The following is a 25,672-nucleotide window of genomic DNA, read 5'->3' on the forward strand; positions in this document are numbered from 1 at the left end:
TTGTTTCGTGTTCTGTCTTGTGTTGATACTTTTTTAGTTAGTTAGTTTAGTTCATTTATTATGCACCCCATACCCATCTTGTGGGTGGTAGTGGAAAGGGCATGTAATGGCTGTTATCCCCTTTGTTATGTCCATTCATCCACTTGTAAACCTCTATCATGTCACCCCTAACTCTTCGCCTTTCCAGTGAATGCAACTTAAGCTTTGTTAATCTTTCTTCATATGAAAGATTTCTAATTTGGGGAATTAACTTAGTCATCCTACGCTGGACACGTTCAAGTGAATTTATATCCATTCTATAATACGGCGACCAAAACTGAACTGCATAATCTAAATGGGACCTAACCAGAACAAGATATAACTGAAGAACAACACCAGGAGTCTTGTTACTAACGCTTCGATTAATAAATCCCAGTGTCCTATTTGCCTTATTACGAACATTCAGGCATTGATCATTTTGTTTTAAATTCTTACTAATCATATCTCCCAGATCCCTTTCGCAATCCGACTTCGCAATCTCAACACCATCAAGCTCGTCGTATCTTGTAACTCTATCATCATTACCTAGCCTCAGAACTTTACATTTATCAGCATTAAACTGCAGACTCGGGTAAATTCAGGTAAAATATAAAAGTATATCTAACTCGTTTTCTTTGAAACGGTCTGAATAATTTGATTTCTGCAAATGAAATTTATCTGAGGGGTCACTGACATATATTGGTCTCGACGAAAGAAAGGATTAGTAGAAATTCTAAGAGAGAATCAAATAGTTTCCGACTTTCATATTATTTCACCTGTCAGCTAATGATATTAGGTGAACATGCTTGTGCTTTAATTTTATTTAGTAGCCCCTCATATATAATATGGTATTAGTAGTAGAAGTAGTACATTGTACTACCCAAGCTTTTAATCAAAACAAAATGCATAAATTGCATTGTATGCATTGTATGTACTAGCTCTATCTATAAAGCCAACAAACTTTGTAAAATCTCTTTATGTATGTACCTTACCTAAATAAAAATTATTATTATTATTATTATTATTAAATTCACTACACAATTGAGGTTCTTATTTGCGTCTTATTTCATTGTAAAAGGAGTTAATTTCCAAACAGGGTTGTATAAATAAATCTTATCTTATCTTTGCATTCAATTTTGTACGGTAATTTTTCAAACTTAAAATGTAAATAGCTATATATATATACCCCCTCTAAATGAAAAATGGCCTAATTTAACATATGTGCTAAAAATATTAACATAAATAATTCGTTTTTTAGATAACAAGATATTCATAGCAATAAGGTTTCTTGGAATGGCCTATAATGCACGCAAATACTAGTTTACGCACTTTTCGGGTAGTACGCCTGGAATTTCAAAATGGCGTTCAAACGGCGGTTGGTCGTTAAAGGCTCAGGCGCTTAGTAGCGTCGCTGCCGCCATCGCGACAACATGTACCGCTCATTTCCGACAGCAACATTGCTCCAGGTAAGAGTGATAATTCTTTTTGACATATTTATATCTTATATATACACAGTATATAGAATTATATAATATAATGGGGTTTCGCGTATATAGTTTGCTTCGAACAATGCCTATCAATGTTAGTTTAGTTCGTTTATTATGCACCCCATACCCATCTTGAGGTGCTTCCGGGGCTTAGTGTCCCCGCGGCCCGGTCGTCGACCAGGCCTCCTGGTTGCTGGACTGATCAACCAGGCTGTTGGACGCGGCTGCTCGCAGCCTGACGTATGAGTCACAGCCTGGTTGATCAGGTATCCTTTGGAGGTGCTTATCCAGTTCTCTCTTGAACACTGTGAGGGGTCGGCCAGTTATGCCCCTTATGTGTAGTGGAAGCGTGTTGAACAGTCTCGGGCCTCTGATGTTGATAGTTCTCTCTGAGTACCTGTTGTACCTCTGCTGGGCGGTAGTGGAAAGGGTTACAGAGGCACATAATGGGCTCAGGGACTGAACCCCACAATTCATTTAGCTATTCAAGTTACAATCTTGATGAGCTAGTTACAAAATTCAATATAAGTCGTCACATTAACAATGGGTTCGAGATCGACCTCAAGTACAGGTTCTAAATTAAGCACCTGACATATGTGGAGAGCTAGTGTCACAATTTATGTTTGTCCTGCACACCGCCCCCCATCCAGTGGGCAGCGGTGGATAGGTTACAATCACTCGGTTACTACCTACAGTTAGCAGACTGGGGATATTTGGCTAAAATTTCTGGTAGCAGATCAGGTCCCCCATTTGTTCCGATTTTTTTTCAAATTGGATTTTACAATTCAAGTGTTATGTTATTTACTGCTTTAGCAGATAGGCGGTTCCATGGGTTTATAACCCTGTGGGTGAAAATATAGCTTATGTTTTCAGTCCTACACTGCGGCTTGTTGGACTTGAAACCGTTGTTCCTTGTTTGTGTTCCATCTGACCTTTTGAAGTTGTTCTCTGGATCCATATCTTCGAAACTGTTCAATATTTTAATAGGCAGGCGATGAGTCACAATAACGTGGCTGAAGTATGTTGACCAGACCACACACTAGAAGTTGAAGGGACGACGAGTTTCGGTCCGTCCTGGACCATTCTCAAGTCGATTCAAGTCGATATTTTAATAGTTTCGGTGAGATCCATCCTGGCATGCCTAGTTTGCAGTGTTAGCCCTGTGACCCTCAACCGTTCATGGTATGAAACTAGACCTCATTCTGCAATTATTTTTGTCGCCTGGTGTTCAATTTTCTCCATGAAAGGTTGGGCGCGGGGTGGGTTCTCTGTCGGCCTCCAAGTGGGTTCTCTGTCGGCCTCCAAGTGGGTTCTCTGTCGGGCTCCAAGTGGGTTCTCTGTCGGGCTCCAAGTGGGTTCTCTGTCGGGCTCCAAGTGGGTTCTCTGTCGGGCTCCAAGTGGGTTCTCTGTCGGGCTCCAAGTGGGTTCTCTGTCGGGCCCCAAGTGGGTTCTCTGTCGGGCTCCAAGTGGGTTCTCTGTCGGGCCCCAAGTGGGTTCTCTGTCGGGCCCCAAGTGGGTTCTCTGTCGGGCCCCAAGTGGGTTCTCTGTCGGGCCCCAAGTGGGTTCTCTGTCGGGCCCCAAGTGGGTTCTCTGTCGGGCCCCAAGTGGGTTCTCTGTCGGGGCTCCGGGGTGGGTTCTCTGTCGGGGCTCCGGGGTGGGTTGTCGGTCGGGGCTCCGGGGTGGGTTGTCGGTCGGGGCTCCGGGGTGGGTTGTCGGTCGGGGCTCCGGGGTGGGTTGTCGGTCGGGGCTCCGGGGTGGGTTGTCGGTCGGGGCTCCGGGGTGGGTTGTCGGTCGGGGCTCCGGGGTGGGTTGTCGGTCGGGGCTCCGGGGTGGGTTGTCGGTCGGGGCTCCGGGGTGGGTTGTCGGTCGGGGCTCCGGGGTGGGTTGTCGGTCGGGGCTCCGGGGTGGGTTGTCAGTCGGGGCTCCGGGGTGGGTTGTCGGTCGGGGCTCCGGGGTGGGTTGTCGGTCGGGGCTCCGGGGTGGGTTGTCGGTCGGGGCTCCGGGCAGGCTTTAGGTACTCAACTGGCGGGCTCTGGGTGGGTGACTGTTCGGGCTCCAGGTGGGTGTCTGTCCGGCTTCGGGTGGGTTCTTGGTAGGGCTTGGGGGGTGTGGGTTCTTGGTAGGGCTTGGGGGGTGTGGGTTCTTGGTAGGGCTTGGGGGGATGTGGGTTCTTGGTAGGGCTTGGGGGGGTGTGGGTTCTTGGTAGGACTTGGGGGGGGGGGTGTGGGTTCTTGGTAGGACTTGGGGGGGTGTGGGTTCTTGGTAGGGCTTGGGGGGGTGTGGGTTCTTGGTAGGGCTTGGGGGGGTGTGGGTTCTTGGTAGGGCTTGGGGGGGTGTGGGTTCTTGGTAGGGCTTGGGGGGGTGTGGGTTCTTGGTAGGGCTTGGGGGGGTGTGGGTATTTTGTAGGGCTTGGTGGGGGGGTGTGGGTACTTGGTAGGGCTTGGGGGGGTGTGGGTTCTTGGTAGGGCGTGGGGGGGTGTGGGTTCTTGGTAGGGCTTGGGGGGGTGTGGGTTCTTGGTAGGGCTCGGGGGGGTGTGGGTTCTTGGTAGGGCTCGGGGGGGTGTGGGTTCTTGGTAGGGCTCGGGGGGGGGGGTGTGGGTTCTTGGTAGGGCTCGGGGGGGTGTGGGTTCTTGGTAGGGCTCGGGGGGGTGTGGGTTCTTGGTAGGGCTCGGGGGGGTGTGGGTTCTTGGTAGGGCTCGGGGGGGTGTGGGTTCTTGGTAGGGCTCGGGGGGGTGTGGGTTCTTGGTAGGGCTCGGGGGGGTGTGGGTTCTTGGTAGGGCTTTGGGGGGTTGGGTTCTCTGTAGGGCTCAGGGTGTTTTCATGGTAGGACTAGGGGTGGGTTCTCTGTAGGGATCAGGGTGGGTTCTCGGTAGGGCTCTGGGTGGGTTCTCGGTCGGGCTCGGGGCGGGCTCCAGGTACTCAACTGACGGGTTCCAGTTCACACAACTGGCGGGCTCCGGTTCACTCAACTGGCGGGCTCCGGTTTATTAAACTGGCGGGCTCCGGGTGTTTGACTGGTCGGGCTCCGGGTGGGTGACTGTTCGGGCTCCAGGTGGGTGTCTGTCCGGCTTCGGGTGAGTTCTCGGTAGGGCTTGGGGGTGGGTTCTCGGTAGGGCTTGGGGTGGGTTCTCGGTAGGGCTTGGGGGTGGGTTCTCGGTAGGGCTTGGGGCTGAGTTCTCGGTAGGGCTTGGGGCTGAGTTCTCGGTAGGGCTTGGGGCTAGGTTCTCGGTAGGGCTTGGGGCTGGGTTCTCGGTAGGGCTTGGGGCTGGGTTCTCGGTAGGGTTTGGGGCTGGGTTCTCGGTAGGGCTTGGGGGGTGGGTTCTCAGTAGGGCTTGGGGGGTGGGTTCTTGGTAGGGCTCGGGGTGGGCTCTTTCGGGATCGGGATAGGCTCTCGGGCTTGGGGAACCTCTGTAGGGCTCGGGGTAGGTTCTTGGTCGGGCTCAGGGTGGGTTCTCGGTAGGGCTCGGGGCGGGCTCCAGGTACTCAACTGACGGGTTCCAGTTCACTCAACTGGCGGGCTCCGGTTCACTCAACTGGCGGGCTCCGGTTTACTAAACTGGCGGGCTCCGGGTGTTTGACTGGTCGGGCTCCGGGTGGGTGACTGTTCGGGCTCCAGGTGGGTGTCTGTCCAGCTTCGGGTGGGTTCTTGGTAGGTATTAGGGCAGGGTTCTTGGTAGGGCTTGGGGGTGGGTTCTTGGTAGGGCTTGGGGGTGGGTTCTTGGTAGGGCTTGGGGGTGGGTTCTTGGTAGGGCTCGGGGGGGTGTGGGTTCTTGGTAGGGCTCGGGGGGGGGGGTGTGGGTTCTTGGTAGGGCTCGGGGGGGTTGGGTTCTTGGTAGGGCTCGGGGGGGTGTGGGTTCTTGGTAGGGCTCGGGGGGGTGTGGGTTCTTGGTAGGGCTCGGGGGGGTTGGGTTCTCTGTAGGGCTCGGGGTGGGTTCTTGGTAGGGCTCGGGGTGGGTTCTCGGTAGGGCTCGGGGCGGGCTCCAGGTACTCAACTGACGGGTTCCAGTTCACACAACTGGCGGGCTCCGGTTCACTCAACTGGCGGGCTCCGGTTTATTAAACTGGCGGGCTCCGGGTGTTTGACTGGTCGGGCTCCGGGTGGGTGACTGTTCGGGCTCCAGGTGGGTGTCTGTCCGGCTTCGGGTGGGTTCTCGGTAGGGCTTGGGGGTGGGTTCTCGGTAGGGCTTGGGGTGGGTTCTCGGTAGGGCTTGGGGCTGGGTTCTCGGTAGGGCTTGGGGCTGGGTTCTCGGTAGGGCTTGGGGCTGGGTTCTCGGTAGGGCTTGGGGCTGGGTTCTCGGTAGGGCTTGGGGCTGGGTTCTCGGTAGGGCTTGGGGCTGGGTTCTCGGTAGGGCTTGGGGCTGGGTTCTCGGTAGGGCTTGGGGGGTGGGTTCTCAGTAGGGCTTGGGGGGTGGGTTCTTGGTAGGGCTTGGGGGGTGGGTTCTCGGTAGGGCTCGGGGTGGGCTCTTTCAGGATCGGGATAGGCTCTCGGGCTTGGGGAACCTCTGTAGGGCTCGGGGTAGGTTCTTGGTCGGGCTCAGGGTGGGTTCTCGGTAGGGCTCGGGGCGGGCTCCAGGTACTCAACTGACGGGTTCCAGTTCACTCAACTGGCGGGCTCCGGTTCACTCAACTGGCGGGCTCCGGTTTACTAAACTGGCGGGCTCCGGGTGTTTGACTGGTCGGGCTCCGGGTGGGTGACTGTTCGGGCTCCAGGTGGGTGTCTGTCCAGCTTCGGGTGGGTTCTTGGTAGGTATTAGGGCAGGGTTCTTGGTAGGGCTTGGGGGTGGGTTCTTGGTAGGGCTTGGGGGTGGGTTCTTGGTAGGGCTTGGGGGTGGGTTCTTGGTAGGGCTTGGGGGTGGGTTCTTGGTAGGGCTCGGGGGGGTGTGGGTTCTTGGTAGGGCTCGGGGGGGGTGTGGGTTCTTGGTAGGGCTCGGGGGGGGGGGGGGTGTGGGTTCTTGGTAGGGCTCGGGGGGGTTGGGTTCTTGGTAGGGCTCGGGGGGGTGTGGGTTCTTGGTAGGGCTCGGGGGGGTGTGGGTTCTTGGTAGGGCTCGGGGGGGGTGTGGGTTCTTGGTAGGGCTCGGGGGGGTTGGGTTCTCTGTAGGGCTCGGGGTGGGTTCTTGGTAGGGCTCGGGGTGGGTTCTCGGTAGGGCTCGGGGCGGGCTCCAGGTACTCAACTGACGGGTTCCAGTTCACTCAACTGGCGGGCTCCGGTTCACTCAACTGGCGGGCTCCGGTTTATTAAACTGGCGGGCTCCGGGTGTTTGACTGGTCGGGCTCCGGGTGGGTGACTGTTCGGGCTCCAGGTGGGTGTCTGTCCGGCTTCGGGTGGGTTCTCGGTAGGGCTTGGGGTGGGTTCTCGGTAGGGCTTGGGGTGGGTTCTCGGTAGGGCTTGGGGCTGGGTTCTCGGTAGGGCTTGGGGCTGGGTTCTCGGTAGGGCTTGGGGCTGGGTTCTCGGTAGGGCTTAGGGCTGGGTTCTCGGTAGGGCTTGGGGCTGGGTTCTCGGTAGGGCTTGGGGCTGGGTTCTCGGTAGGGCTTGGGGCTGGGTTCTCGGTAGGGCTTGGGGCTGGGTTCTCGGTAGGGCTTGGGGGGTGGGTTCTCAGTAGGGCTTGGTGGGTGGGTTCTTGGTAGGGCTTGGGGGGTGGGTTCTCGGTAGGGCTTGGGGTGGGCTCTTTCGGGATCGGGATAGGCTCTCGGGCTTGGGGAACCTCTGTAGGGCTCGGGGTAGGTTCTTGGTCGGGCTCAGGGTGGGTTCTCGGTAGGGCCCGGGGCAGGCTCCAGGTACTCAACTGACGGGTTCCAGTTCACTCAACTGGCGGGCTCCGGTTCACTCAACTGGCGGGCTCCGGTTTACTAAACTGGCGGGCTCCGGGTGTTTGACTGGTCGGGCTCCGGGTGGGTGACTGTTCGGGCTCCAGGTGGGTGTCTGTCCAGCTTCGGGTGGGTTCTTGGTAGGGCTTTGGGTGGGTTCTTGGTAGGTATTAGGGCTGGGTTCTTGGTAGGGCTTGGGGGTGGGTTTTGGTAGGGCTTGTGGGATGGGTTCTCGGTAGGGCTTGGGGGGTGGGTTCTCGGTAGGGCTTGGGGGGTGGGTTCTCGGTAGGGCTCGGGGTGGGCTCTTTCGGGATCGGGATAGGCTATCGGGCTTGGGGAACCTCTGTAGGGCTCGGGGTAGGTTCTTGGTCGGGCTCAGGGTGGGTTCTCGGTAGGGCTCGGGGCGGGCTCCAGGTACTCAACTGACGGGTTCCAGTTCACTCAACTGGCGGGCTCCGGTTCACTCAACTGGCGGGCTCCGGTTTACTAAACTGGCGGGCTCCGGGTGTTTGACTGGTCGGGCTCCGGGTGGGTGACTGTTCGGGCTCCAGGTGGGTGTCTGTCCAGCTTCGGGTGGGTCCTTGGTAGGGCTTGGGGTGGGTTCTTGGTAGGTATTGGGGCTGGGTTCTCGGTAGGGCTTTGGGCTGGGTTCTCGGTAGGGCTTTGGGCTGGGTTCTCGGTAGGGCTTGGGGGGTGGGTTCTCGGTAGGGCTTGGGGGGTGGGTTCTCGGTAGGGTTTGGGGGGGTGGGTTCTTGGTAGGGCTTGGGGGGGTGGGTTCTCGGTAGGGCTTGGGGGAGTGGGTTCTCGGTAGGGCTTGGGGGGTGGGTTCTCGGTAGGGCTCGGGGGGGTGGGTTCTCGGTAGGGCTTGGGGGGGGTTCTCGGTAGGGCTTGGGGGGGTGGGTTCTCGGTAGGGCTTGGGGGGGTGGGTTCTCGGTAGGGCTTGGGGGGGTGGGTTCTCGGTAGGGCTTAGGGGGGTGGGTTCTCGGTAGGGCTTGGGGGGGTGGGTTCTCGGTAGGGCTTGGGGGTGGGTTCTCGGTAGGGGTCGGGGTGGGCTCTTTCGGGATCGGGATAGGCTCTTGGGCTTGGGGAACCTCTGTAGGGCTCGGGGTAGGTTCTTGGTCGGGCTCAGGGTGGGTTCTTGGTAGGGCTCGGGGCGGGCTCCAGGTACTCAACTGACGGGTTCCAGTTCACTCAACTGGCGGGCTCCGGTTCACTCAACTGGCGGGCTCCGGTTTACTAAACTGGCGGGCTCCGGGTGTTTGACTGGTCGGGCTCCGGGTGGGTGACTGTTCGGGCTCCAGGTGGGTGTCTGTCCGGCTTCGGGTGGGTCCTTGGTAGGGCTTGGGGTGGGTTCTTGGTAGGTATTGGGGCTGGGTTCTCGGTAGGGCTTTGGGCTGGGTTCTCGGTAGGGCTTTGGGCTGGGTTCTCTGTAGGGCTTGGGGGGTGGGTTCTCGGTAGGGCTTGGGGGGTGGGTTCTCGGTAGGGTTTGGGGGGGTGGGTTCTTGGTAGGGCTTGGGGGGGTGGGTTCTCGGTAGGGCTTGGGGGAGTGGGTTCTCGGTAGGGCTTGGGGGGGTGGGTTCTCGGTAGGGCTTGGGGGGTGGGTTCTCGGTAGGGCTTGGGGGGGTTCTCGGTAGGGCTTGGGGGGGGGGTTCTCGGTAGGGCTTGGGGGGGTGGGTTCTCGGTAGGGCTTGGGGGGGTGGGTTCTCGGTAGGGCTTGGGGGGTGGGTTCTCGGTAGGGGTCGGGGTGGGCTCTTTCGGGATCGGGATAGGCTCTCGGGCTTGGGGAACCTCTGTAGGGCTCGGGGTAGGTTCTTGGTCGGGCTCAGGGTGGGTTCTCGGTAGGGCTCGGGGCGGGCTCCAGGTACTCAACTGACGGGTTCCAGTTCACTCAACTGGCGGGCTCCGGTTCACTCAACTGGCGGGCTCCGGTTTACTAAACTGGCGGGCTCCGGGTGTTTGACTGGTCGGGCTCCGGGTGGGTGACTGTTCGGGCTCCAGGTGGGTGTCTGTCCAGCTTCGGGTGGGTTCTTGGTAGGTATTAGGGCAGGGTTCTTGGTAGGGCTTGGGGGTGGGTTCTTGGTAGGGCTTGGGGGTGGGTTCTTGGTAGGGCTTGGGGGTGGGTTCTTGGTAGGGCTCGGGGGGGGGTGTGGGTTCTTGGTAGGGCTCGGGGGGGTGTGGGTTCTTGGTAGGGCTCGGGGGGGGGGGGGGTGTGGGTTCTTGGTAGGGCTCAAGGGGGGTTGGGTTCTTGGTTGGGCTCGGGGGGGTGTGGGTTCTTGGTAGGGCTCGGGGGGGTGTGGGTTCTTGGTAGGGCTCGGGGGGGTTGGGTTCTCTGTAGGGCTCGGGGTGGGTTCTTGGTAGGGCTCGGGGTGGGTTCTCGGTAGGGCTCGGGGCGGGCTCCAGGTACTCAACTGACGGGTTCCAGTTCACACAACTGGCGGGCTCCGGTTCACTCAACTGGCGGGCTCCGGTTCACTCAACTGGCGGGCTCCGGTTTATTAAACTGGCGGGCTCCGGGTGTTTGACTGGTCGGGCTCCAGGTGGGTGTCTGTCCGGCTTCGGGTGGGTTCTCGGTAGGGCTTGGGGGTGGGTTCTCGGTAGGGCTTGGGGTGGGTTCTCGGTAGGGCTTGGGGCTGGGTTCTCGGTAGGGCTTGGGGCTGGGTTCTCGGTAGGGCTTGGGGCTGGGTTCTCGGTAGGGCTTGGGGCTGGGTTCTCGGTAGGGCTTGGGGCTGGGTTCTCGGTAGGGCTTGGGGCTGGGTTCTCGGTAGGGCTTGGGGCTGGGTTCTCGGTAGGGCTTGGGGCTGGGTTCTCGGTAGGGCTTGGGGGGTGGGTTCTCAGTAGGGCTTGGGGGGTGGGTTCTTGGTAGGGCTTGGGGGGTGGGTTCTCGGTAGGGCACGGGGTGGGCTCTTTCAGGATCGGGATAGGCTCTCGGGCTTGGGGAACCTCTGTAGGGCTCGGGGTAGGTTCTTGGTCGGGCTCAGGGTGGGTTCTCGGTAGGGCTCGGGGCGGGCTCCAGGTACTCAACTGACGGGTTCCAGTTCACTCAACTGGCGGGCTCCGGTTCACTCAACTGGCGGGCTCCGGTTTACTAAACTGGCGGGCTCCGGGTGTTTGACTGGTCGGGCTCCGGGTGGGTGACTGTTCGGGCTCCAGGTGGGTGTCTGTCCAGCTTCGGGTGGGTTCTTGGTAGGTATTAGGGCAGGGTTCTTGGTAGGGCTTGGGGGTGGGTTCTTGGTAGGGCTTGGGGGTGGGTTCTTGGTAGGGCTTGGGGGTGGGTTCTTGGTAGGGCTTGGGGGTGGGTTCTTGGTAGGGCTCGGGGGGGTGTGGGTTCTTGGTAGGGCTCGGGGGGGTGTGGGTTCTTGGTAGGGCTCGGGGGGGGGGGGGGGGTGTGGGTTCTTGGTAGGGCTCGGGGGGGTTGGGTTCTTGGTAGGGCTCGGGGGGGTGTGGGTTCTTGGTAGGGCTCGGGGGGGTGTGGGTTCTTGGTAGGGCTCGGGGGGGGTGTGGGTTCTTGGTAGGGCTCGGGGGGGTTGGGTTCTCTGTAGGGCTCGGGGTGGGTTCTTGGTAGGGCTCGGGGTGGGTTCTCGGTAGGGCTCGGGGCGGGCTCCAGGTACTCAACTGACGGGTTCCAGTTCACTCAACTGGCGGGCTCCGGTTCACTCAACTGGCGGGCTCCGGTTTATTAAACTGGCGGGCTCCGGGTGTTTGACTGGTCGGGCTCCGGGTGGGTGACTGTTCGGGCTCCAGGTGGGTGTCTGTCCGGCTTCGGGTGGGTTCTCGGTAGGGCTTGGGGTGGGTTCTCGGTAGGGCTTGGGGTGGGTTCTCGGTAGGGCTTGGGGCTGGGTTCTCGGTAGGGCTTGGGGCTGGGTTCTCGGTTGGGCTTGGGGCTGGGTTCTCGGTAGGGCTTGGGGCTGGGTTCTCGGTAGGGCTTGGGGCTGGGTTCTCGGTAGGGCTTGGGGCTGGGTTCTCGGTAGGGCTTGGGGCTGGGTTCTCGGTAGGGCTTGGGGGGTGGGTTCTCAGTAGGGCTTGGTGGGTGGGTTCTTGGTAGGGCTTGGGGGGTGGGTTCTCGGTAGGGCTTGGGGTGGGCTCTTTCGGGATCGGGATAGGCTCTCGGGCTTGGGGAACCTCTGTAGGGCTCGGGGTAGGTTCTTGGTCGGGCTCAGGGTGGGTTCTCGGTAGGGCCCGGGGCAGGCTCCAGGTACTCAACTGACGGGTTCCAGTTCACTCAACTGGCGGGCTCCGGTTCACTCAACTGGCGGGCTCCGGTTTACTAAACTGGCGGGCTCCGGGTGTTTGACTGGTCGGGCTCCGGGTGGGTGACTGTTCGGGCTCCAGGTGGGTGTCTGTCCAGCTTCGGGTGGGTTCTTGGTAGGGCTTTGGGTGGGTTCTTGGTAGGTATTAGGGCTGGGTTCTTGGTAGGGCTTGGGGGTGGGTTTTGGTAGGGCTTGTGGGATGGGTTCTCGGTAGGGCTTGGGGGGTGGGTTCTCAGTAGGGCTTGGGGGGTGGGTTCTCGGTAGGGCTCGGGGTGGGCTCTTTCGGGATCGGGATAGGCTATCGGGCTTGGGGAACCTCTGTAGGGCTCGGGGTAGGTTCTTGGTCGGGCTCAGGGTGGGTTCTCGGTAGGGCTCGGGGCGGGCTCCAGGTACTCAACTGACGGGTTCCAGTTCACTCAACTGGCGGGCTCCGGTTCACTCAACTGGCGGGCTCCGGTTTACTAAACTGGCGGGCTCCGGGTGTTTGACTGGTCGGGCTCCGGGTGGGTGACTGTTCGGGCTCCAGGTGGGTGTCTGTCCAGCTTCGGGTGGGTCCTTGGTAGGGCTTGGGGTGGGTTCTTGGTAGGTATTGGGGCTGGGTTCTCGGTAGGGCTTTGGGCTGGGTTCTCGGTAGGGCTTTGGGCTGGGTTCTCGGTAGGGCTTGGGGGGTGGGTTCTCGGTAGGGCTTGGGGGGTGGGTTCTCGGTAGGGTTTGGGGGGGTGGGTTCTTGGTAGGGCTTGGGGGGGTGGGTTCTCGGTAGGGCTTGGGGGAGTGGGTTCTCGGTAGGGCTTGGGGGGGTGGGTTCTCGGTAGGGCTTGGGGGGGTGGGTTCTCGGTAGGGCTTGGGGGGGGTTCTCGGTAGGGCTTGGGGGGGTGGGTTCTCGGTAGGGCTTGGGGGGGGTGGGTTCTCGGTAGGGCTTAGGGGGGTGGGTTCTCGGTAGGGCTTGGGGGGGTGGGTTCTCGGTAGGGCTTGGGGGTGGGTTCTCGGTAGGGGTCGGGGTGGGCTCTTTCGGGATCGGGATAGGCTCTTGGGCTTGGGGAACCTCTGTAGGGCTCGGGGTAGGTTCTTGGTCGGGCTCAGGGTGGGTTCTTGGTAGGGCTCGGGGCGGGCTCCAGGTACTCAACTGACGGGTTCCAGTTCACTCAACTGGCGGGCTCCGGTTCACTCAACTGGCGGGCTCCGGTTTACTAAACTGGCGGGCTCCGGGTGTTTGACTGGTCGGGCTCCGGGTGGGTGACTGTTCGGGCTCCAGGTGGGTGTCTGTCCGGCTTCGGGTGGGTCCTTGGTAGGGCTTGGGGTGGGTTCTTGGTAGGTATTGGGGCTGGGTTCTCGGTAGGGCTTTGGGCTGGGTTCTCGGTAGGGCTTTGGGCTGGGTTCTCCGTAGGGCTTGGGGGGTGGGTTCTCGGTAGGGCTTGGGGGGTGGGTTCTCGGTAGGGTTTGGGGGGGTGGGTTCTTGGTAGGGCTTGGGGGGGTGGGTTCTCGGTAGGGCTTGGGGGAGTGGGTTCTCGGTAGGGCTTGGGGGGGTGGGTTCTCGGTAGGGCTTGGGGGGTGGGTTCTCGGTAGGGCTTGGGGGGGGTTCTCGGTAGGGCTTGGGGGGGTGGGTTCTCGGTAGGGCTTGGGGGGGTGGGTTCTCGGTAGGGCTTGGGGGGTGGGTTCTCGGTAGGGGTCGGGGTGGGCTCTTTCGGGATCGGGATAGGCTCTCGGGCTTGGGGAACCTCTGTAGGGCTCGGGGTAGGTTCTTGGTCGGGCTCAGGGTGGGTTCTTGGTAGGGCTCGGGGCAGGCTCCAGGTACTCAACTGACGGGTTCCAGTTCACTCAACTGGCGGGCTCCGGTTCACTCAACTGGCGGGCTCCGGTTTACTAAACTGGCGGGCTCCGGGTGTTTGACTGGTCGGGCTCCGGGTGGGTGACTGTTCGGGCTCCAGGTGGGTGTCTGTCCAGCTTCGGGTGGGTTCTTGGTAAGGCTTGGGGTGGGTTCTTGGTAGGTATTAGAGCTGGGTTCTTGGTAGGGCTTGGGGGTGGGTTCTTGGTAGGGCTTGGGGGTGGGTTCTTGGTAGGGTTTGGGGTTGGCTCCCGGTCAGGCTCGGGGTGGGCTCTTTCGGGATCGGGATAGGCTCTCGGGCTTGGGGAACCTCTGTAGGGCTCGGGGTAGGTTCTTGGTCGGGCTCAGGGTGGGTTCTCGGTAGGTCTCGGGGCAGGCTCCAGGTACTCAACTGACGGGTTCCAGTTCACTCAACTGGCGGGCTCCGGTTCACTCAACTGGCAGGCTCCGGTTTACTAAACTGGCGGGCTCCGGGTGTTTGACTGGTCGGGCTCCGGGTGGGTGACTGTTCGGGCTCCAGGTGGGTGTCTGTCCGGCTTCGGGTGGGTTCTTGGTAGGGCTTGGGGTGGGTTCTTGGTAGGTATTGGGGCTGGGTTCTCGGTAGGGCTTTGGGCTGGGTTCTCGGTAGGGCTTGGGGCTGGGTTCTCGGTAAGGGCTTGGGGCTGGGTTCTCGGTAGGGCTTGGGGGGTGGGTTTTCGGTAGGGCTTGGGGGGTGGGTTCTCGGTAGGGCTTGGGTGGGTGGGTTCTCGGTAGGGCTTGGGGGGGTGGGTTCTCGGTAGGGCTTGGGGGGATGGGTTCTCGGTAGGGCTTGGGGGGGGTGGGTTCTCGGTAGGGCTTGGGGGGGGTGGGTTCTCGGTAGGGCTTGTGGGGGTGGGTTCTCGGTAGGGCTTGGGGGGGTGGGTTCTCGGTAGGGCTTGGGGGGGTGGGTTCTCGGTAGGGCTTGGGGGGGTGGGTTCTCGGTAGGGCTTGGGGGGTGGGTTCTCGGTAGGGGTCGGGGTGGGCGAAACACAGTAGTGACCTCTATCGGCACGCAGGTGAACCAACAATTTTCTTCCTAAGTATACCTTATTGAATCGCACCTAAGCATCTTCTTAGGGCGCACTTAGGAACCTTCGTAGCAAACCCACTTACGAAGAAATACACAGAGCTTCCTGAATCTAGGTCCAGGAGACGATGTTGTTGTTGTGTTGATTTAGGGGCAAGGGAACAGGTCACATGTAACACAAACAAGGAACAACGGTTTCAAACTCGACAAATCACAATGTAGGACCGAAAACGGGAGATGCCCTTTCACCCAGACACCCAATAGGTTTTAATTACAGTAATTGGATCCATGGAACCGCCTACCTTCCAAGGCCGAAAATAGCGAAACTTAATTTTTTAAAACTATCAGGAAAAAATCATATATATATATATATATATATATATATATATATATATATAATATATATAATATAATGTGTGTGTGTGTGTGTGTAAAAGTAAAACTTTATGATTATTTTCATAAAGATGGACTGGACGAGCGTATTTACACTCAGGGTCTCTGTGAGTGTGTAAGCTCCAGAATAAACATTTATTTATATGGTCCTTGTCCAGCTGGTCACTTGGTGCAGCGCAGACAGCGGTGAGTGCCAAAGAAAGTATTTATTAAATGTCACGAAAATATTTCCTTTAAATCCGGAAAGTGGATAAATCTGAGGGTACTCAAGCTGTGAGTTACGTGTGCGTCACTGTCATACGTGAATGTGTGCTGGGGGTGAGTGGGTGTGATGCAGTCATTGAACTGTCACTTCCTTACCACAGCTCCACTCATGGGGGGGGGGGGGATTGAAGAATCATTACCTTTTCTCAATGATACAATCAGCCTTTAGGTGACTGATCAACAAACCTTCCTGCTTGCCTCAGCCTGCCAACCCGCCTGGGCCTACCTGTCCATCATGCCTGCTCCAAGCTGGCCTGGCTCCCAGCTAAACACTTGCTCACCCTCCCACCCATCCTCCCTTCCACTTACCCACATACTCGCCCTCCCATCCCTCCTCCCTCTCACCTATCACCCTATCATAACATACAAGTACAGTACAATACAATTTGAAGACAAAATTATTTTTGTATATGAACTTGACAGCTGGAGAGTTTCATATTGTGTTCACAGGCCTGTATACAGTGCCTTCACAACTCTATGTTAATGGGTGACATCTCAGTTGTGGTGTATCTGCATTGATACATTTCATGTAATTATGAATATAAAAGTATATATAGGTTTGTAAGCTATCCATTGCGTATATGTTTAGCATGAGTTTATGGTATTTTATGAATTTAAATTAATGGATGAACTCACATTTTTGTCAGTGTCAGCCTATGAAGTTCTCTATGTTCACACCCACAAATTGAGTGAAACAACTAGGTATATCTTCCTTATTTAACTGGATATTTGTAAACCGAATTGGGTTTTTATGACAAGCCGGTGGGGGGGGGGGACATGGTATTTCTTTGTAAACTAGGCTAAATCTAATTTGAAAAACACTGATACCATGTGCTTGTAAGTGTAAATACAATAAAATCTCAGTTATCCAAAATACTTTTGTTATTTGAAGGTCTGAATAAGTAGGAGGGAGCTATCTCAGTGAGCTAGATTTAAGGAGTCTATGAGGCCCTACCAGAAAGAGGCATTTCATTACATTCAATGATGGTTTATTTATCATTTTAATTTTGTTTAAATAATAATTATTAAAGCCTTAAATATAACTTTTCATTCATTTTCAGAACCATTTCAAGAAACATGCCAGATCGCCGACGTCAACGCCAGCAGCGTGTTCGTCATGATGCTGGTGGTAAGATATAATGTCTTTCGATTATTATTTTGATGATGTACTGTACTGTACTGTATTGTAAATGCATATACCATAGGCAACAGAACACCGACTCAAATGGAATTTGGTATACCAGAAATAATATCCCATTGTTGGGGAAAGGAGGCTTGTTATGAGATTTAGGAAAGACGTGGGTAAATTCTGGTTCGGTAACAGGGTTGTTATGTGGAACCAATTACCATGTAACATAATAGAAATAGGATCCCTTGATTGTTTGAAGCGTAGGTAAGACATATATATATATATATGAATGAGATTGGGTGGATATGAATAAGAGCTGCCCTGTTTGGGCCAATAGACCTTCTGCAGCTATCTTCATTCTTATGTTCTCATGCTTATTGAGGTTCCATTAGCCAACGACTGGCTTTTTCTTGAGAAGCAGCTTGCATCAGTAGACTAACTCCCAGATACCTATTTAATATTAATTTAACAAAGACATAAGGACTCAAACCCAGGACCAATATGTTAAAAAATTTTTCCTAGCTTCTTTAAAAATTAAATTTTCAAACATTTTATCTTGCGTATCACATACATCACATATATTCAAATTAATTTGTACTCTTAAAATAAACTCTTAAAAATTTTAACCAAACTAACTTGGTAACCTTATTTAACCAAAATAGCATTTAAATTATTCCTATTATTCCTTAAAGGTCATATGTATGTATGTATGTATTAAAATGTAAAATTTGATTTAAATTTAGATGCTTTATACCTGCATCAAGGAGATCTATAGTTATTAAGAACACATAAGAATGGCTAGACAGAAGTGTAAATAATTCACACAGTAACGCTACAGAAAGTTTATTCAACTCAAGGAAAGGCACTTCTGGTTCAACATTGATGACAAGTGGACATCTGGATTCCCAATCTGCTTGGGGACTGCCAGCTAACAAAGCAATTATTGCCCTTTGGGTCAAGATACTGTTGTCTGGCATTCCTCTTCAACAGCATGCTTTCAGATGTCTTAGTGTCCTTGTCACCTGGGGTCACAACAGGGATGTTAATAGATTTTACTTTTGTTTTCTGGTTGGCTCTTCAAGCAGGGAGATGGTGCCCAGCACGGTCTTGGTCAGGCATCAGGATTTAGCAGATTTTGGTGAACTCCTGGTGTGCCCATGGGGTGTGGAGGGCATCTGGCTCCTGCTTTGCCATATATCACTGGAAGACCTTGCTGAATTTTGCCTGATTGGGTTTATAGAGTTTTAGAGGAGCATTTGTGATTTTGCTATTTGGTATCAACTTTGACTACCCAGAGTTCACAGGATGTCTGACATATTATCATCTGGGGGGTCACAAGTTATCCATAGATAGTCTGCTAGTTGGTTCTCCGTGTGGGGTGTGGGTCTGGCACTTGCCTTCTCAGTGGATGCCACTAAGCACCTGCATTAGTATGTTTATCTGTTGTAAGGTGCAGCAGTTTTAACACCAACAGGCAACATTTTTACACCACTGGGCTTTTGAGTTTGAACACATTTGAACGGTAAACTACAGGTGGCCCTATTTCTTGGCCACCTGATTAAAGTAAATGATGGCCCTAATGTTTTGGTGGACTAGACAATGAGCCTTGAATAAATAGTAATTAGGACATCTACTCTATCCATCATCTCCATTTATCAATATTTACTAATTGATAGTTTAATCATAAGAACCCACAGCCACCACTGCAATATAAATACAGTAGTAAGTATTTATTAGCTCATAATGAATGCTTTTGCAATGAGTCCTTCAATTAGTAAATTCAATTTCAGAGTATGTTTTGTCATGAACCCAATGTTATCTATAATAGCCTCTGCTTCCCACTACTTCTTGGGTTGTGTTTGTGTACAGCTGAAGGCAAGTCAGCATGCAAGCTAATCTTAAATCAATATTGGTAAACATAAGGGTACTTATCAGCTTAATTTTCACTTGTTTGAGATCTAGACTGTTCAGTAGGATCTTCTCCAACATTTGATTTAAGTATATTTTGGTTTAGTAATATTTATTACAAATTTTGTTCATTTCTTCTCTCTAGGTAACCAGCCTTCAGTGGGGGACAGTAATAGGGAGCCAGAAGTAGGGAACACTCAGCCTGCTAAAGTTCAAAGACCAGCGGGAAGTGGTGTGGCTTATGCTGAACCAAAAGAGTACGAGTCTGGTAAGTTTGTAATTATTGTTTATAACAGCTTCCATAGTTCATTAATCTTCCATAGCTCATTATATAAATATATATATATAAAAATATATATAAAATGGAATGGCTGTCTAAGGCTGGATGCCAGGTGTTTGGGGCCCATCCAAGGCTTCGATGCCCCCCCTTTAAGAAGGATAAACTCCTGATTTGAATCCCAGTGACTCCTATGAAGTCTGAAACTAGGGTTTTGTTTTACATATGGTTTTTCAACAACTATTCAGCACTTTATAATATCCCAACTTACACAACATTTTTAAATTACATTCTTAGAGAGTGAGAGTGAGTGTGTGAGTGTGTGAGTGTGTGAGTGTGTGAGTGTGTGAGTGTGTGAGTGTGTGAGTGTGTGAGTGTGTGAGTGTGTGAGTGTGAGAGTGTGAGAGTGTGAGAGTGTGTGTGTGAGAGTGTGTGTGTGAGAGAGAGAGAGTGTGTGTGTGAGAGAGAGAGAGTGTGTGTGTGAGAGAGAGAGAGTGTGTGTGTGAGAGAGAGAGAGAGAGAGTGTGTGTGTGAGAGAGAGAGTGTGTGTGTGAGAGAGAGAGTGTGTGAGAGAGTGAGTGAGTGAAAAAGAGTGTGTTTAATTACCTAAGTGTAATTACTAAGTGTGTGTACTCACCTAGTTGTACTCACCTAGTTGTGCTTGCGGGGGTTGAGCTCTGGCTCTTTGGTCCCGCCTCTCAACTGTCAATCAACAGGTGTACAGGTTCCTGAGCCTATTGGGCTCTATCATATCTACACTTGAAACTGTATATGGAGTCAGCCTCCACCACATCACTTCCTAATGCATTCCATTTGTCAACCACTCTTACACTAAAAAAGTTCTTTCTAATATCTCTGTGGCTCATTTGGGCACTCAGTTTCCACCTGTGTCCCCTAGTGCGTGTGCCCCTTGTGTTAAACAGCCTGTCTTTATCAACCCTGTCAATTCCCTTGAGGATTTTGAATGTGGTGATCATGTCCCCCCTAACTCTTCTGTCTTCCAACGAAGTGAGGTTTAATTCCCGTAGTCTCTCCTCGTAGCTCATACCTCTCAGCTCGGGTACTAGTCTGGTGGCAAACCTTTGAACCTTTCCATTTTAGTCTTATGCTTGACTAGATATGGACTCCATGCTGGTGCCGCATACTCCAGGATTGGTCTGACATATGTGGTATATAATGTTCTGAAAGATTCCTTACACAAGTTTCTAAAGGCCGTTCTTATGTTAGCCAACCTGACATATGCTGCTGCTGTTATCCTCTTGATATGAGCATCAGGGGACAGGTCTGGCGTGATATCAACCCCCAGGTCTTTCTCTCTCTCGGACTCTTGAAGTATTTCATCTCCCAAGTGTGTGTGTGTGTGTGTGTGTGTACTCACTCATTTGTACTCATTTAGTTGTGTTTGCGGGGCTTGAGCTTTGTCTCTTTGGTCCTGCCTCTGAACCGTCAATCAACTGGTGTACAGATTCCTGAGCCTACTGAGCTCTATTATACTTATATTTGAAACTGTATATGGAGTCATCCTCCACCATATCACTTCCTAATGCAATCCATTTATTAACTATTATGACACTGAAAAAATTCTTTCTAATGTCTCTGTGGCTCATCTGGGTACTAAGTTTCCACCTGTGTCCACTTGTTCGTGTTCCACCTGTGCTGAAGATTTTGTCATTGTCCACCCTGTCAATTCCCCTGAGAATTTTATAGGTGGTTATCATGTCTCCCCCTCTGTTTTCCAGGGACATGAGGTTCAGCTTCTTTAACCTTTCCTTGTAGCTCATTCCTCTCAGTTCTGGAACGAGTCTGGTGGCATACCGTTGAATCTTCTCTAACTTTGTCATGTGTTTAACTAGGTATAGACTCCAGGCTGGAGCTGCATACTCCAGGATTGGTCTGACATAAGTGAAATACAAGGTCCTGAATGATTCCTTACACAAGTTTCTAAAGGCAGTTCTTATGTTGGCCAATCTATCATATGCCGCTGATGATATCCTTTTGATATGGGCTTCTTGGGACAGGTTCGGTGTGATATCAACCCTAAAATATTTCTCTCTATTTGACTCTTGCAAGATTTCACTTCCCAGATGGTACCTTGTGTTCAGCCTCCTGCTCCCTCCATCTAATTGGGAAAACATACACACACACACACACTCCGTGTGTGTGTGTGTGTGTAATTACCTAAGTGTAGTTACAGGATGAGAGCTATGCTCATGGTGTCCCGTCTTCCCAGCACTCTTTGTCATATAACCACATATGTCATATGACACACACATGTATGACATATATGTCATACACATGTGTGTGTGTGTGTTTATTATTAAATCTGGATTGAATTTAATAGGTTGAAATGTATTGTATAAGAAAATGTTGCAATTTGAAAAAAATATATATATAGTATATGTTTTTTTTTGCAGTAACAATTATGCCAGATAAGGAAGTGGCTGAACCTCAAACATATCGTAGACGAGAGGTCATAAGCAATTGGTCTCGATATGAGGAAATATCAACAGATGAGCCAGAAGAAGGGGAGGACTATCTGCTTGGTGAAGACTTCTCTCAAATCTTAGAACAGCAAGGTAAGCTTAGATCTCATATTTACACACGGTACAGTATCTGCATTTTATTTTTTGTGTTATGAGTGATGGCAGTTTGTTAGAAGAGTAGGAATTTTAGTTTGATGGTACTGTACTCATGAAGTGCTGTACAGTTCATCTAATCTGAAAGATGAGATACTGGTGTGGTACTATAGTAATGCAGTTGTACTAGTGTTGTGGGATGCTGTCAAGTGTGGAAGCATGACAAAAGGATGGGGTGATCTTTTTCCTGAAATGATTATTCATCCTTGCCATTCTTTCTCTTATCTTATAAAACCAGCCAAGTGGATTAAGTTACACCACATGAGTTCAGTTAATTGGAGTAGGTATCACAATATGAAATCAATACATAACTCCATATACTGCAAAACCCTTGATTCACACAATATGAAATCAGTATATAATACCATATCAAATCATTTTTCCTAAAACTATAAATTATTATACAGTATGTCAACTTTGTTTCATGTTGGCATACTGTATTTTTGTTTGTTGATATATAATCTCTGCAATATTAAAAACCCTAATTAATCCTCATGTATTTTAGCAAATTCTGGAGGTGGGCACTTGCGATTGAAGGGGGAGTCTTTGTGGAATGAGACAGAGACTGGCATCCTCACCTCACATGGTTTGGGAGCCCTGCATGTTGCCGACCTTGTTGCTTCTATCAACACTGTTCCACTTTATACACAGCTCAACATACCAGAAGAGTCACTCCCAGTAAGTTATTTATTACGTATATTCAGTATAGTAATTATATTTCACAGATACTTTTATTTATAATTATATATTTTACAATTACTGTATATAATTTATAATAACAATTTTTTGCATGGAAAAAATAGACTAACTTATTTCTTAGTAAGGACATTCAGAAATTTCTAAACTTTGAACAACTCAAGGATAAGTTACCATAGTTTGTTCCCATTACTAAAATGGAGCAGGGAGCTCATGGAAGAGTGCAATTTAAAAGCCTACAAAGCAGCTGCACACTATAACTCCCAAATCCTTCAAACCACTCAAAACTCCCAGTAGACAGTTCTTTTAATTGTAAAAATTGCCAAGAATTATTCTGAGACTACCAAAACACTGGTCAACCAACTAACCTAGCTGCCATGAGGTGGTAGCCCAGCTAAATTCCAAGAATGGAGAAGTTGGCCACCTCACTTTGAGCATAGCATCTGACTTGACAACATTTCTTGCTCAATAGAGGCTGCTTTTAAGTCAGTTTGGTTATTTTTAGAAAGACTCAGTCTTAGGGGTTCCACGAGTTACTGTTCACTTCTCAGTGTAGTAAACATTTTGTTTGTTTTCATCTGATATTACAATCTTCTTTGGCTTTTGTTTGAGAGGTTTCTCCTCCTTGCCACTGATTTTGAGAACCAACTACCAGTGGCTATCATTTCTGAGGTTGTTGAAGTTTACTCCGCTGAGTCAACTCTCGAGTCAGGCATGTGGATTGCCAGTCCATTTAGTGCATTTATAACAATACAGTGTGACCACAATTATTTAAGAGGTAAATATTTGTCACTTCCTTTTTGTTTTGGTATTTAAGACAAGTGTGCTAAAAATACCTGTAATTGTATTTAATAGGAATGGCCAATGTATATGCAAGAAACAAATGGTTTTCTGTAGGGCATTCCAGTGGCTTCCTAAAGCTATCTTGCTGAAATTGCTCCATACTACAATGTTACATCAGTTGCGGAAGTTATGTTTGTCCTACCGGGAATCAGGGCCAGAACCAGGCCCCCCCTTTCATAGAGGTACAGGGAGCACGTGACAATCTACCACCCAGCTAGAAAAAACTCCAAAAAGTCAGTGAATCTTTACAGACAACCGGAGGATTCACAGAAAACAAAGCTGCAAAATTGCCAAAAAACTAAGCAAACAATTCATACACTTCAAGGGATTCTCTCAAACTAGTTGGAAACTCATTAGTATTGATTACCACTACCATGCAGCCTGGCCCCAGCCAATGCCCCATCTCAGTTTTGTTGCTGATTATGCAGTGTGTGAAGCTGCCTGTAGTGTTCCAGCCCATCAGTTTGTGCAAACCCTCAGTTTCATGCCAGATGTATGTTGACTTCTTTGCCTCTTTGATTGTCACACCAACACTCACAATTCTTCATGAAGTGGGTTAAGCAGTACTCTTGTATTCAATGTTAATAATGTAGTAGACAAAAATTGTGCATGTGTCCACTCCTTACTAACATATAGGATAATACATTCATGGTGTCTGAAGTGATATATCTTGACCAAAAAGTGATTTAACTACACAATTATCTGAATACCTGGTGCAAATGCCATCATTTGTCCTGCTCTCTCCGGTAGTTGCCTTCCACAAGTAGCATCCAAAACAGTTTGTTGGTTCAAGTCTTGGTTGGTCATGTCTGGTATGAATACCATAACTAAAAAGAAAGTATTAGATGTCAAATATATTCTGTATACTGATAGAGATAAAATATATTGACAGCTGTAGTGAGAGAATTTTTATTAATGCAGTTTTTCCTTCCAGGAATCGGTTATTGAGTTTTATACACAGTTAGCTGATGACAATAGGAAGCTCTACCAGCCCAGCAACAGTTACAGTGACTGTCTTGATATTAATGATAAAATCCTCCAAAGTTTAAAAATAAGTGACACTGAGCCACTGGACTTGGTCAATGAGGATCTTGAGACCAGTCAGTGCACAAAGAGTGCAATAGATGTCGCCTTATCACTTACTAGTGCCTTTGCCCCAGAGCCTGAGGATGTTGACCTTGACACACTGTTACATGAACCTACTGTAGAAAATCCAAGTCCTGTTCATCAACCCAGTCCAGTGAAGGAGCCCAGTCCAGTGAAGGAGCCCAGTCCAGTGAAGGAGCCCAGTCCAGTGAAGGAGCCCAGTCCAGTGAAGGAGCCCAGTCCAGTGAAGGAGCCCAGTCCAGTGAAGGAGCCCAGTCCAGTGAAGGAGCCCAGTCCAGTGAAGGAGCGCAGTCCAGTGAAGGAGCCCAGTCCAATGAAGGAGCCCAGTCCAGTGAAGGAGCCCAGTCTAGAAAAGGGAGCCTCTCTTGAAAAGCAGCGCATTCCAGAAAAGCAACGCAATACACAAAAGAAACGCAATCCACAAAAACAGCCCAGCTCTGAAAAGCAACTTAGTCCGGGAGATCAGCCCTGTCCACAAAAAGAGCCCAGTCCTGTTAGTAATAGGCAGCCTACACCTGTCAAAGAAGTGCCCAGTGAACCTAGCAAATCTGAAGATGTTAAGGAAGCTAGACAACCTAAAGTTCGTAAACAGAAAGCAAATTCTCAGAAGGATAAAGCTAAAGAAAAGAGCCCAACAAGCTTTGAGTTTGGTCTTTCAAAGACGGCTATGAATGATGTTAAACCTTCAGCAGAATTTAACTTTGGTTTAGCTAAGGCAGATGTTTCTTCAAATCCAAAATCCAGCAAGACAAATAAGAATGTAACAAACAATGTGCCATTAGATATTTTAAATCTGCAGGAACCAGAAACAACTGAAGAGTTACCTGAAGGTCCCACTATAGACCTGGATGCACCAGTTGAGCCAAGTAAACCTGTATTGCTAATAAGCAAAACCGAAGCAGAAGATCTTGAAGATTGGCTCGACTCTGTATTGGACGATTAATGTATTTATTCTGGATAATTGTAACCCTCGTATCTTTATCAAGAGTATTTAATCTGTAACATATTGTCATTAGGAAAGTGTGTTCATCTTGTATAGTTGATCATCATACAAGGCTTGTGAATATTACTGCACAACACTAAGATTAAATAACCATCCTGCCACTTAGTACGTGGTCTGCTAAATGTTAATTTATATATGTAAGTTGTTTTGCGTGGTGTCCTAGTGCTGTATTCTACTTTTTTATATATTCTGTAATGGAAAATTAAGTCATACAGATGGCAAGTGAATTGCCTGGTATTGGAATATGTGGATTCAGAACAGTGCATGTAAGCACTTTTATATAACGTTATAAAGTGTATAGGTGAATTTCAGAAATAAGCAGCTTGAGAATGGATTAATGCAGATTATTAGTAAGCACCCCAATCTTTCTAGATTTTATTGTGCTAAATTTGTGGCTGAAAAGCAGGTGGGGTATTAAATAATAAAACTTTTGCATTCTGATGCTAAAACGCATCATTTGTACTTCAACATTAAACGTTTCGATGACGCTAAAACACGTCATCCTATTGCTATTCATATATTCATGACTGTTATACATAATCTATTATGTTTTGTATATACAGTATTCTCTAGATAATTCACTTGCAAACATTTTGACACCAAATTTATAGTTACAACCCAATGAATACCTTAAAATATTTACAGTCATTTTATGTTTTTTTAAGAATCGCCGAGCGGAGCGTGCCAAGCCCACTAGCATATGGTCAGGAATAATTAAAGAGGAGCATAATATACTATAAATGCATTTTTGTTTTATTATTTTTCCACCTGTTTTCTAGATAATTCATTTGCAAACATTTTTATACCTAATTTATAGTTATAACCCAACAAATAACTAAGAAAACATAAAATGATTGTAAATAATTTTTTTTTTATTTCTAAACACCCCGGGAAGCCCAGAACATTTACGATGGGGTAACACACAGAGAGGCTAGACTGCCCAAGTGTTAAAATAGGTGCTCTGTTGAGTAAAAGTTGATAAAAGTAAACTT

At 50.8% G+C, this 25,672-nt stretch overlaps 1 protein-coding gene across 3 annotated transcripts; it reads left to right on the plus strand.

The window, feature by feature from the left end:
- Positions 1-1,407: 1,407 nt before the first annotated feature.
- LOC123762559 (neurofilament heavy polypeptide) lies at positions 1,408-25,425 on the plus strand. Of its 3 annotated transcripts, none has more exons than XM_069332495.1 (6): positions 1,408-1,484; positions 16,143-16,210; positions 18,264-18,386; positions 20,810-20,971; positions 21,537-21,709; positions 23,505-25,425. In XM_069332495.1, exons 2-6 carry the CDS (start codon positions 16,159-16,161, stop codon positions 24,618-24,620), a joined length of 1,626 nt encoding a protein of 541 aa, XP_069188596.1. In that variant the 5' UTR covers positions 1,408-1,484; positions 16,143-16,158; the 3' UTR covers positions 24,621-25,425. The 3 variants fall into 3 exon arrangements, with proteins under 3 accessions (XP_069188596.1, XP_045605039.1, XP_045605040.1); XM_045749083.2 differs by lacking the exon at positions 1,408-1,484 and adding an exon at positions 14,908-15,003; XM_045749084.2 differs by lacking the exon at positions 1,408-1,484 and adding an exon at positions 15,112-15,135.
- The last annotated feature ends 247 nt before the right edge of the window (positions 25,426-25,672 follow it).

Source organism: Procambarus clarkii, chromosome 27 (genome assembly GCF_040958095.1).
Source record: "Procambarus clarkii isolate CNS0578487 chromosome 27, FALCON_Pclarkii_2.0, whole genome shotgun sequence".
Lineage (NCBI taxonomy): Eukaryota > Metazoa > Arthropoda > Malacostraca > Decapoda > Cambaridae > Procambarus > Procambarus clarkii.

Excerpts from the sequence above, each read along its gene's own strand:
- LOC123762559 (XM_069332495.1), top strand. The coding sequence starts at position 16,159 with ATGCCAGATCGCCGACGTCAACGCCAGCAGCGTGTTCGTCATGATGCT. Across the intron at positions 16,211-18,263 it reads TGTTCGTCATGATGCTGGTG|GTAACCAGCCTTCAGTGGGG; the intron begins GTAAGATATAAT and ends TCTTCTCTCTAG. Across the intron at positions 20,972-21,536 it reads TCAAATCTTAGAACAGCAAG|CAAATTCTGGAGGTGGGCAC; the intron begins GTAAGCTTAGAT and ends CATGTATTTTAG.